Source organism: Oryctolagus cuniculus, chromosome 6 (assembly GCF_051225735.1).
Source record: "Oryctolagus cuniculus isolate XC-2025 breed Fujian yellow rabbit chromosome 6, ASM5122573v1, whole genome shotgun sequence".
In the NCBI taxonomy this organism is placed as follows: Eukaryota; Metazoa; Chordata; class Mammalia; order Lagomorpha; family Leporidae; genus Oryctolagus; species Oryctolagus cuniculus.
In genome coordinates, this window is record NC_142872.1 from 149,200,230 (window position 1) to 149,213,947 (window position 13,718).

Sequence of the window (13,718 nt, forward strand, 5' to 3'; positions counted from 1 at the left end):
CACACACACACACACAAGTATATACATATATATAAAATCTTAAATACAATGAAAATTCAAAAAATATTTTTAATCCTACCATCTGTCAGAAAGGCAGAAAGATATACATGCATGTAAACAAAAACAGGTTTCCAGAAAAATCTCTCCTGCTCTCCTTTATTCTCTCATTACCTCAAAGGCACATTTCAGCCAGCGTTAAGGATGCTTGATGCCAGAGGATCACTATGATGAATTACAGCTAAAAAGCTAGCAAAACTTCTGAGTTTTAATAATAGTTGTGCTTTTGATGTGGGTTTGTCCTTGTGATTTCCAAGGATTCCTTGGATGAAGTACTTAAAATATTGTAATCACATAAACTACAGCACTATAATATTTGGCATGCTTGCAACTAAGAACTTACAAATTAACTGCCTCAAATTTCAGTCTTCCAGTTCAAATCAGAAACTTCAGAAATAAGCCAGTACAGCTATACACTTAACAACTTAGGAGCCAGCACTGTGGCACAGTAAGTTAAGCCTCCGCCTGCGGTGCCAGCATCCCATATGGGTGCCAGTTTGTGTTTCGGCCACTCCTCTTCCAATCCAGCTCTCTGCCCATGGCCAGGGAAAAAAGTAGAAGATGGCCAAAGTGCTTGGGCTCTTGTATCCGCATGGGAGACCCAGAAGAAGCTACTGGCTTCAGATCAGCCAAGCTCCAGCCACTGTGGCCATTTGGGGTGTGAACCAGAAGATGAAAGACCTCTGTCTGTAACTCTGCCTTTCAAATTAATTAATTAATTAATTAAAAAAATTTTAGCCAGGCAGGAGAACATGCAGATGCAAACATTTTGTCAAAATATTAACTTGAAGCTGTACTGTGGAAAGAAACAGGGAATCAAACAGCTTTGTGACCTTTGGGACATGTCACCACACTCCACACTGTTTTCCTGTCTGTGATATAAGAAGGTTAAATATGAGAACTGTCTTGTAGAATGATCTTGAAAGTTCCTCTCTACACTAATGTTCAGACTGTTATGATAACAGTCAAAAAGCGAAAACAAGTCAGATGTTCCCCAGCTGATGAATGGATAAACACAATGTGTTTTCACTGATATAATGACAATAAAAAGGAATAAAATACTAATACACATCACACGTGGCAATACAGTCCAGCCCTTTACACAGCATTTTCATGGGCCTGGAGATGACTCAAAGTCTCTGGAGGATGTGCACAGGGTATATGCAAGTACCACACAGTTTTATGTAAGGGACCTGAGCATCCGCCGATTTCAGCATCTGTGGGGAGCATGAAAGCAATCTCTCATGAATACTGAGGATGACTGTCACTTTCACACTTAACCTTCTCACTGCACAGAAAAAAACAGTGGTCACTGGTGACATGGCCCACAGGCCACAAAGCTATCCAAGATAACACGGCACAGGAAGAACCTTAAATACCATGTGTCCAGAAGAGGCAAATGTAGAAACACAAAGCAGATCGGTGGTTTCGGAAAGACTGTGAAGGAGAAGGGGATCGAATGGAAATGGGGGCATCTGCTAATGGATACAGGGTTTCTTTCTGGGGTAACAGAATGTTATTAAATTGATTGTGATAATGATGGATCAACTCTGAATATACCAAGAACTCACTCAAGTGTCTACTTCAAATGGGTGAGCTGCATGGAATGAGACGGACAGTCACGCAAGGTGTCCACAGGGGACTGGTTTCAGGATCCCTAGACACCAGAATCTGCATATGCTCGAGTTACTTAGATAAAATGATGCAGTGCTGGCATATAACCCCACACATATCTCCCAGGATACTGAAAATCCTCTCCAGATTACTTACACTACCTAATACCACGGAAATGCTACGTAAAAAGTTGTTATACTCTGTTGCTTAAGGGATAACAGCAACAGGAAGTCAGAACATGTTCAATACAGACACCACTTTTTCCTGATATTATCCTTCAGCGGGTGGCTACAGAATCCACACCTATGGAGGACTGATTGTGTCTCCATGAAGTTGCTAAAAGAAATACTTCTCAGCTGGAGCACTTCAAAAGAATGTTACTGGGGAGTAGAAAATGAGGGGGCAACTCCTAAGAATCAAAGAAAACAAGAGACCAGTGGTCCCTCAACTCTACAAATCAGTCTTAAGTATTATTCAGGGAGAAAAATATCACAAATTAGTTGTATTGCCTGACTAGGTAAGAGGGATGGGTAAATGAGTTCAAGCACCTTAAGTAAGCAAAAAAGGATCTTTAAAAATAAGAAGTAGGGGCCAACACCGTGGCGTAGTGGGTAAAGCCACTGCCTGCATTGCTAGCATCCCATATAGGCACTGGTTCAAATGCCGGCTGCTCCACTTCCGATCCACCTCCCTGCTATGGCCTGAGAAAGCAGCAAAAGATGGCCCAAGTCCTTGTGCCCCTGCACCCACATGGGAGACCTGGAGGAAGCTCCTGGCTCCTGGCTTTGGATCCGCATAGCTCCGGCCATTGCAGCCAATTAGGGAGTGAATCAGTGGATGGAAGACCTCTCTTTCTTTTTCTCTCTGCCTCTCCTTCTCTCTCTGTGTAATTCTTTCAGAGAAATAAATAAATCTTTTAAAAAATAAAATAAAAAATAAAAATAAAAAGTGACCACAGAATTATTACAATTTAGGGTTTTTTTTTTTTAAGATTTCTTTGAAAATCAGAGTTACACAGAGAAAGAAGGAGTGGCAGAGAAAGAGAGAGAGAGAGAGGTCTTCCATCTTTTGGTTCACTCCCCAGTTAGCCACAACAGCTGGAGCTTCGCTGATCTGAAGCCAGGAGCTTCCTCCCGGTCTCCCACGCGGGTACAAGGGCTCAAGGACTTGGGCCATCTTCTACTGCTTTCCCAAGCCCTAGCAGGGAGATGGATTGGAAGTGGAGCAGCTGGGACTTGAACTGGCACCCATATGCAATACCGGTAATGCAGGTGGCAGCTTTACCCACTATGCCACAGTGCCACCCCCCATTTAGGTTTAATAATGGCAACAGATTTATTTTTAAGTCCTTATATTTTCAGGGTAAATACTAAAATATTTATGAATGAAATGATATGATGCCTGGCATTTTTCTTCAAATAATTGGGGGAGACAGGCTGTCATAAATATAGATAAAACAAGACTGGCTATGAGGGGCAGGTGTTGCCTTAGCATTAGGTTGCTGCTTGGAATACCAGCATCCCATATCAGAGCGCTGGTTCAAGTCTCAGCTATTCCACTTCCAATTCAGCTCCCTGCTAACGTACCTGGGAGGTAGAGGATGATGGCCCAAGCGCTTGGGTCCCTGTCACCCATATGAAGACCTTGATGGAGTTCCTGAGTCCTGACGATAGCCTTGTCCAACCCCAGCTTTGCACACCCAACTGAACAAGCAGGTAAAAGCTCTCTCCGTCCTTTCCTCCCTCCCTCTCTCTCTCCCCTCACTTTTCTCTCTGTTGCTCTGCCTTTCAAATAAACAAAAATACACATTTTTTTTAAAAGAACTAGCTGTAACTGTGAGAGGTGAATGCTGGTTAAATAGGCGTTAATGCCAACATACACTACAACACAGGGAGACTTTGAAAATCGTTACCCTAAGTGAAAAAAGCCAGTCACAAACAGAGTACACTCAACATATCAAAGAGGCAAATCCACACACAAAGTAGATCAGTGGCCACCCACAGAAGGAAGAGATATGGGGGGATGGAGAATGAGTGCTTTGGATTTAGGGAGACTGATGAAAACGTTCTGGAATTAGATTGTGGTGACTAAATACACAAAAGGCCACTGAATCATATATATTTAAAGGAATTAAAATGGGCCGGCGCAGTGGCTCACTAGCTAATCCTCTGCCTTGCGGCGCCGGCACACCAGGTTCTAGTCCTGGTCGGGGCGCCAGATTCTGTCCCGGTTGCCCCTCTTCCAGGCCAGCTCTCTGCTATGGCCAGGGAGTGCAGTGGAGGATGGCCCAAGTGCTTGGGCCCTGCACCCCATGGGAGACCAGGAGAAGCACCTGGCTCCCGCCATCGGATCAGTGCAGTGAGCCGGCTGCGGCGGCCATTGGAGGGTGAACCAACGGCAAAGGAAGACCTTTCTCTCTGTCTCTCTCTCTCACTGTCCACTCTGTCAAAAATAAATAAATAAATAAATAAATAAAAATAAGAATAAAGTAAAATGGATACTTTTATGTTACATGAATTCAACCTCAATTTTTTAAAAAAGATTTATTTATTTATTTGAAAGAAATACACAGAAATAGAAGGAGAGGCAGAGAGAGAAGTCTTTCATCTACTGATTCACTCCCCAATTGGCCACAATGGCCAGAGTTGTGCCAATCTGAAGCCAGGAGCTAGGAGCTTCCTCCAAGTCTCCCACACGGGTACAGGGGCACAAGGACTTGGGCCATCTTCTGCTGCTTTCCCAGGCCATAGCAGAGAGCTGGATCGGAAATGGAGCAGCCGGGACTCAATCCAGTGCCCATTTGGGAAACCAGCACTGCAGGCAGTAGCTTTACCCGCCACGCCACAGCGCCAGCCCCCTATCCCAATTTTTTAAGAAGAGGAGTTCACTGATCTTTCTTTCTACTTTTGTATGTATATGTCTGAAATTTACCATAATAAAATTCTAAATTATTGGTCACAGATCATCCACCTAAATCTAGAATTGAATGCTGATATTAACAAAAAATAGAAACCACAACAAAACAACATTACTCCAACAACTTAGTACTCAAATTGTGACAGAGGGATAGAATGAATGCTCAACAAGGCAGCACCATAATCAGATCCAACTGCAACAAAGAAGAAGAAAAATCACGTATTTTGATATATTTAAGAATGAAATCCCTGACATGACAGTGAGAGGCCTTCTGTCTGTCCATTTTTACCTCAGTCGAATCACTTCTTTCAATCGCTTCTTCCTCTCTGTGAAACTCAAGGAATGTGTCAGGTCCCTCCCAATAGCAGTCATCTACCCTTGTGTTAATACAATGATGTCTTTCTTAACAGCCAGCAAATTCATCAAGTCTCTGAAGTTAGTCAACCTTTTCTAAATTATTTATGCTTAGCAAAATTATAATCTTATTTTGACACAATCAGTTTATAACATAAAAGTATCCATTTTAATTACTTTATTTTTATTTTTATTTATTTATATAAGATATTGCAAGATACAACAATTTTATAAGATAATTTAAGAAAGGATTCTTACAGCGTACCCAAAGCATCACACAGGGATTCATATCGGACGCTACCACATTACTAAATCTTGGCTATACATTTCAAAGTTGAGTGTTTCAATTAGAGAGAGCAATTCTAGGCTTCTAATTGCACAAAGTAGTACTTCTCAAGCCCACTCCAGACAACATATACACTCCAACCCAATTTTGCACTAAATGACAAGGACTGCTCTACAACAGAAATGAATGAGATCATCTAATCAAGTGAGAAGCACACAGCTGAGCCACTAAGAGACAGGCAGGAAACGTAAACCTCTAATATGTTCTTTTTTCAGCTAAAAAAAAAAAAGTGCTACTTATACTTCCTGACATTTTACAGAGTAAAGGACAAACAACTTCAGTGCTTAGCACAGTCCTGGCATTCACTGAGCAAACACAATCATTACGCCATTTCTTACCAAATGCTACCTGCCCTCAAAATTCCTCCAAGAAAAGAAACATATGAATTAGCAAATCAGAAGAAAAAAATATTTACATCTACAGATGACTTACCTGTTTCCAGGCGAGTAGAATACTGATACAAGAAATATAAATTGACCAAATAAAGAAATCCAGTTCCTGGACCCACAGGGAAATAAAAGGTGGCAGTGATTGGCCTCCAAATCTGTCAAAATCAAAATAAAGACATTTGTTAGTTTTTCTAAGCCTGATTAATTTTTTTTCTTTTAACTAAATTAACCTTTGCAAAGCTTTCTCAAAATGATACTACCAACACAATTCAAAACAACTGAAGAAAAGTTCATATAAATTACAATCACATCAATTTGCAAACCAATGGATAAGCAATAAGTATTTCTAAACAAGCTCTTAAAAATCAATGTCTGGCCCTTTGGCACAGCAGGTTAAAGCCACAGCCTGCGGTGCTGGTATCCCATATGGGCACTGGTTCTAGTCCTGGCTGCTCCTTTTCCAATCCATCTCTCTGTTATGGCCTGGAAAAGCAGCAGAAGATGGCCCAAGTACTTGGGCCCCTGCACCCACGTGGGAGACCTGGAAGAAGCTCCTGGCTTCTGGCTTCAAATAATCCCAGCTCCAGCCATTGCAGCCATTGGGGGAGTGAACCAGTGGACAAACGACCCCTCCCCCTCCCCCACTGCTTCTCCCACTCTCTAACTCTTTCAAATAAATAAATATATCTTTAAAAAAAAATCAATGTTATAGAAGTACATGGTTGGGACAGGTGTTGGGGAACATTTAGGCTGCCTGTGTCCTTTATCAGAATGCCAATTTGAATCCCAGCTCCTCTATTCCAATCCAGCTTCCTGCAAATGCATCCTGGAACGCAGCCAAAGACGGGTCATGTGCTTGGGTGCCTGCCACCCATGTGAAGACGTGGATGGAGTTCTGGCGTGGCTCAGCCCTGACTGTGGCAGGCATCTGGGGAGTGAACCAGCAGATGGAAGATCCCTCTTTCTGTCCCTCTTTAAAGTAGATGATGATAAATAAACAAACATTTTAAAAAAGAATTACATCTTTAGTTACTGAGATCATACAACTAAGCCTATGACAAAATGAATTGCAAAGACTTCTTTCCCAACAGTACAATAATTTCATAATATCTCTATTTAGGAATGATAAACCTTATTCAAAAATGTCATACTCAAAAAGAATTTAAACAGGGATTTTTACTAAAAAAAAATTGGCTAAATAGACAAAATGAGCACACATGACATAAAAACCATTACCTGAACAAACAATACAGAAGGATCTGCAGTAAGAAATAAGCCTTGTTAACAACAACTGATGAGGTTTTTGTACCAATATTATTTTCAAAAAGTAACAGGGGGCTGGCGCTGTGGCATAGCAGGTAAACCCACTGCCTGCAGTGCCAGCATTCCATATGGGCACCAGTTCGAGTCCCGCTTCTCCACTTCTGATCCAGCTCTCTGCTGTGGCCTAGGAAAGCAGTGGAAGATGGCACCTGCATGGGGGACCTGGAAGAAACTCCTGGCTCCTGCCTTCAGATTGGCATAGCTCTGGCCATTGCGGCCACCTGGGGAGTGAACCAGTGAATAGAAGACCTCTCTCTAAGGTAGCAACGAGGACAGACATTTGGCCCAATAGATGAGATGCCTGTATCCCACATCAGAATGCCTGGTTTCGAGTCCCAGTTCTACTCCTGATTCCAGCTCTTGTTAATGCATACCTCAGAGGCAGGAGTGATAGTGAAGTAACTGGGTTCCTGCCACCTACGTGGGAGACCTGACTGAGTTCCAAGCACCCAGCTTTGGCCCCAGCCAGGGCATGTTGTGAACACTTGCAGAGTGGATGGAACAGGAGCTCTCTGGATGTCCATTTCTCTCTGTCATCGCTGCCTCTCAAATAAATTAATTAAAACAAAATTAAATGTAAGTAAGTGTATCCACCATTTATCAAGCTTATGAAATATTTTCACTCCAAGAATATCAAAGTGCTCACAGCTTTATTATAGCACTTTTCATAGTTCATCCAAGGAGTAAGGAGGAAATTCACCTTCTTTTTCTAGATGGTCACTCAGTTTCCCATTCCCATTGACAGAGTGTCCCATATTTCCTCCAATTACTTAAAAAAACTACTTTCACTGAATATTTATTCTATTTTATCTTAATGTCTATTTTAGACTATCCTGCTTGAAACTGAGGTCTAGACCAATACCAAGTTGTTTTAATCTAGTTCTATAATAAATTTTAATATCTGATAAAGTTGAATAGTTAAATCTTCCTCCCCTTTTTTATTTATTTATTTGACAGGCAGAGTTATAGACAGTGAGAGAGAGAGAGAGAGAAAGGACTTTCGTCAGTTGGTTCACTCCCCAAATGGCAGCTACGGCCGGTGCTGCGCCAATCCAAAGCCAGGAGCCAGGTGCTTCTCCTGGTCTCCCATGCGGGTGCAGGGGCCCAAGCACTTGGGCCATCCTCCACTGCCCTCCCCGGGCCACAGTGGAGAGCTGGATTGGAAGAGGAGCAGCCAGAACTAGAACCCGGTGCCCATATGGGATGCCGGCGCTGCAGGCGGAGGATTAACCAAGTGAGCCAAGGCACCGGCCCCTCCCTCCCCTTTCTCTTATTATTTTGTCTTATTTTCTCTTACTATATTGTCAATCTTCTTGGTTAGTCTCAATATTTTATTTTTCTGAATGAATCTAAACAATATATTGGTTATATGGACACGATATTGATGTAATTCCCACCCTAGAAGCTTCTCATAGCTTTTTTTTTTTTTTAAGGTTTATTTATTTATTTGAAAGGCAGAGTTACAGAGAGGCACAGGCAGAGAAAGAGGTCTCCCATCCACTGGTTCACTTCCAAAATGGCTGCAACGGCCAGAGCTCAGCTGATCCGAAGCCAGGAGCCAAGAGCCTCTTCCGGTCTCCCACTCGTGTGCAGGGGCCCAAGCACTTGGGCCAGCCTCTTCTGCCCTCCCAGGCGATAGCAGAGAGCTGGATCAGAAGTGGAGCAACCAGGACTCAAACCGGCACCCACAGGGGATGCCAGCACTGCAGGCAGAGGCTTTAATCTCTAAGCCACAGTGCCGGTCCCTCCCATAGCTTTTAGGGTTTTCAATTGAACTATCTTTTCTTCTCTTTATACCCAATCACCAAAGCTGAGCATCTTACTGTTCACAATAACCACACTTTCCAGCATACGCCCTATCCGTAAATAAGCTTTCTTTTCTCATTCTTATCTAATGCACTGGCTAGAACAGTGGTTGAAGTAGACAGCTTTCCCAAACTTTGGAAACACGAGCATGACACTGGCTTTTGGCTCGAGAGCTACGTGTCTTACCACACTCTAACAACATGCCAAGCAGGAAAGACAGAGGCCCCACATCAGGAGTCCCCAAGAGTGCAGAAGGCTGCCAAAGAAGCAAGAGTTGGCACAAAGGAGAGGAAGTTTGGTCTTGGTACAGAGTCCCAAAGAACTGCAAGAGCACAGTAAGTGAATGGTTACTGCTGACAGCGCAATGTGGCTGGAATGGAGGATACCCGTAATGAGCCTGGCCAGCGACAGGGCAGGCAAGTTACATTCTCCACGTACAGGACTGTACCACTCAGAGCCCAGTTCCCTGTGGGGGAAAACGCACTGTACATACCCAAAAAATGACTTCCTAAGAACCTTAAAAATTATTATTTATTTAAAAGTCCGAGTTACAAAGAGAGAGAGACAGACAGAGAGCGAGATCATCCATCTGCTGGTTTACTCCCCAGATGGCAGCAATGGCCAGTGCTAGGCCAGGCCAAAGCCAGAAGCCAGGAGCTTCTTCCAGGTTTCACACACGGGTACAGGGGCCCAAACACCTGGGCCATTTTATGCTGCTTTCCTAGGCCATTATCAGGAAGCTGAATTGGATGCGGAATAGTCAGGACACGAACCAGTACCCAGATGGGATGCTGGCATTGCAGACGGCAGCTTTACCACTTTGCCACAATGCTGGCCCCAAGAGTGCTGTCTTAAGCCAGTAAACCAGGTTAAAATTAGTTTTTATATTCTTACAACTTTATCATAGAAACAGTATGAAGAATCACATGGATAGACAGTAGAGATGATTTGAGAAGGCCTAAAGTTACCATTTCTCAATTTGCCCCGTCAAAGGAGAATGATACACTAATACTTGCTCTATTCTGGTTAATGACTTTTTCAACAAATCAATAAATTAGTGTGCCATTTGGCTTCTCTACGTGCACTGACTCCAGACATGGATATTACAGCTGAGGAACAGGATGAGAGACAGTTAAGTAATAGCTAGTAACTGGTAGAACTAGGACTTTGTACCAGACAGTCTGACTCCACAGCTCTGTGACACTAGATCGCTATTTTCACTATGCCTCTCACAAGTGACATCCGTATCATGAGGCATAATTAATCCTAAAGCTTTTCAGTACTACTATATGTATACAATCTTCAAGTGAATGAAGAGCAAACCTACAAGTTCAGTCAACCTGCTTATGCAAAGCAAAGGGAGGAAGGGCCACAGGCAAGACCTGGCCTTGGCTCCAAGCAGCTGTGTGACCTAGGAGCCGTCCTGACTTCTGAGTTGGCTTCCCTCACCCACCCAGTGGCAACAGTCCTGTGACCTCTGCCGTCCTCACCCACCCAATGGCAACAGTCCTGTGGCCTCTGCCTTCCTTATCGTACAGGAATTGGAAAAGGCTGCGATTAGAAAGTGGGTTTAAAAGGTGCTTTGTAAAAACAAATGTGTGTGGGTGTATTATTCCTACAGCATTTTAGGAGGCACTCACTGGCCTTTTATCAGTACATGTTTAAATTACTCCCATATTCCTCTAAGTTACTCAAGGCCTGATACTGAAAAAGAGACCATGGTGGGTTTTTTTTGTTTTTTTGCCTACATCTTCTCTAACACTGATGACACAACACTATTTTTAGCACTGTGTGCACCTGTTCTTTAAAAATCAGTGTCTGTCAAAATACCTCACACTTCTTTTCCCTGTTCATTAAGCTTACCCTTGAGTTATACTTATTTTCATCAACCTAAGAAAGAAACTTAATATTATTTTTATATGACTTTAAAATTACAATTTGAAAACACCAGGGGATGGCTCATGTCTTCAGCAGCATACAATGTAATATATTTCAGAAATGTCTATGGAAGATACCCAACTATATCTCCTTGTTTTCTCTAACTGATGTGCATATAGTCAGGATAAGGAAACAGACTTTTATTTTCAGGAACAAGAGTAGAAAGGTACATTTTCCACCCTGGAGAGCCTGAAAGGTGGCCAGGCGCAGTGCAAAGAGCCTGGGTCTTGCCAATAGAGGACTGCAAGCCACACACTCACCAAAAGGGGCACCTCATTTTACTCTGCAGCAATCTCGAGACCAGACCCATAAAAAACTCAGTTGTTTTCATAAGAAAATCTGAGCCCTAAGTAGAGTTCATGTAATCCACTCAGAGTTCCTCCCATAACAAGGATAAGCAGGCCATGTGTTAACTGGCATAGAACACCTTCAAACAGACATAATCTACTGTTCTAGGTGCCAGTCCAGTAACTTGATGAGTGTAGGTTGCAACCATCCCTTAACTATAACCTCCCAATCTGCTACTAAGCAAGCAGAAATGACTGCCAGAGTCTAGAGGGGGTTTTCTAGGTACAAAAGCAAAGATTTTTCTGAACCAATAAGGATGGGTTGATTTAGAGTTAAGGAAATTTACAATGGTCTCCAAGAAAGATGTTGAGCATCTGTGTGGCAAAGACTGTGGCCTTTTTTTTTTTTTTTTTTAAGATTTATTTATTTATTTGAAAGTCATCTGCTGGTTCACTTCCCAATTGGCTGCAGTGGCCAGAGCTACACCAATCCGAAGCCAGGAGCCAAGAGCCTCCTCTAGACTCTGGCAGTCATTTCTGCTTGCTTAGTAGCAGATTGGGAGGTTATAGTTAAGGGATGGTTGCAACCTACACTCATCAAGTTACTGGACTGGCACCTAGAACAGTAGATTATGTCTGTTTGAAGGTGTTCTATGCCAGTTAACACATGGCCTGCTTATCCTTGTTATGGGAGGAACTCTGAGTGGATTACATGAACTCTACTTAGGGCTCAGATTTTCTTATGAAAACAACTGAGTTTTTTATGGGCCTTTTTTTTTTTTAAGATTTATTTTTTTATTTGAAAGCCATCCGCTGGTTCACTTCCCAATTGGCTGCAATGGCCAGAGCTACACCAATCCGAAGCCAGGAGCCAAGAGCCTCCTCTGGGTCTCCTAAGCGGGTGCAGGGGCCCAAGGACTTGAACCATCTTCCACTGCTTTCTTGGGCCATAGCAGAGAGCTGGATCGGAAGTGGAGCAGCTGGGACTCAAACTGGCACCCATATGGGAGGGCCCCCATATGGGATGCCAGCACCACAGGCAGTGGCTTTACCCGCTACGCCACAGCACTCCCCCAGTGGCCTTTTCAATTTTTAGAAACACCAGGTAGTCAAGAAAAGACCCCCTCCATTTACTTAAACAAATTAAAAGACTGGTGTTGTGGTGCAGCTGGTTACGCCACCACTCAGGACACCTGTGTCCCACATTGGAGTGCTGGTTCCAGACCTGGCTACCCCGCTTCTGATCCATCTCCCTACTACTGTGCCTGGGAAACATCAGGTGAAGGCTCAAAGTCTGCCACCCATGTAGGAGACCTGGATGTTGTTCCTGGTTCCGGGCTTTGATTCCACACCTAGATATATATCCAGCAGAAATGCATACCTATGTTCACCAAGATTATTCACAGTGGCACAATTCTTAACAGCCAAAGATGGGAAGCTATCCAAAAGGTCTGCTAATGGTAGAATGGATAGAGGTTAAGGTATATTCACACAATGGAACAAAGAGAATGGGCATTCTATAACCATGTACCACAACACGAGTGACTCCCAAACACACTGCTGATGAAAGAGGCCAGACACACAAGAGTACAATCTGTGTAACCCCATTGACAGAAAGGAAAAAAATTGGCAGTAATAATCTATGGTGTTAAAAGTTAAGATAGTAATTACCTTTGCAGGGGCAGAAGGGAGCAGAAGGAAGGTTCTGGGAGTACCAAGAATGTCGTTTATGGATCTAGATGCTGACTGTATTCGTGTATTGAGCGTTTAAAGGCAAGCCATAGAGGCCAGCATCCTGCACAGCAGGTCGAGACACCAGCATCCCAAATGGGGTAACAGTTCAAGTCCCAGCTGATCCACTTCCTTTTTTTTTTTTTTTTTTAATCTTTTATTTAATGAATATAAATTTCCAAAGTACGACTCATGTGTTACAATGGCTTCCCCCCCATACCGTCCCTCCCACCCACAACCCTCCCCTTTCCCACTCCCTCTCCCCTTCCATTCACATCAAGATTCATTTTCGATTATCTTAATATACAGAAGATCAGCTTAGTATACCTTAAGTAAGTATTTCAACAGTTTGCTCCCACACAGAAACATAAAGTGAAAAATAATAGATGATTTTTTTTAAATGATGATGAAATCAGATCAGACCTATTGTCATGTTTAATCCCAGTGAGAGTCAAGTTGGGAATTGATAATTTCTTTTTTTTTTTTTTTTAACAGAAGATCAGTTTAGTGTACATTAAGTAAAGATTTCAATCGTTTGCACCCCCATAGAAACACAAAGTGAAATATACTGTTTGAGTACTCGTTATAGCATTAAGCCTCAGTGTATAGCACGTTAAGGACAGAGATCCTACATGAGGAGTAAGTGCACAGTGACTCCTGCTGTTGACTTTACAAATTGACACTCCTGTTTATGGCATCAGTAATCTCCCCATGCACCAGTTATGAGTTTCCAAGGCTATGGAAGCCCCTTGAGTTCTCCGACTCTTATCTTGTTTAGACACGGTCATAGTCAAAGTGGAGGTTCTCTCCTCCCTTCAGAGAAAGGCACCTCCCTCTTTGAAGACCTGTTCTTTCCACTGGGATCTCACTCACAGAGATCTTTTTGCCAGAGTGTCTTGGCTTTCCATGCCTGAAATACTCTCATGGGCTTTTCAGCCAGATCCGAGTGCCTTTAGG

At 42.9% G+C, this 13,718-nt stretch overlaps 1 protein-coding gene across 3 annotated transcripts in view; it reads right to left on the reverse strand.

Annotated features, from left to right (window-relative positions):
- Positions 1–13,718, reverse strand: part of DERL1 (derlin 1) — a 36,331-nt gene that overhangs the window by 14,179 nt on the left and 8,434 nt on the right. For all 3 annotated transcript variants that reach the window (XR_007918719.3, XR_016235925.1, XM_002710757.6), the window contains exon 2: positions 5,720–5,831. Coding sequence is in view for 1 of the 3 variants with exons in the window: in XM_002710757.6 (XP_002710803.1) it covers positions 5,720–5,831 (112 nt within the window). In the remaining 2 variants the exon portion in view is untranslated. The remainder of the gene's footprint in view (positions 1–5,719; positions 5,832–13,718) is intronic.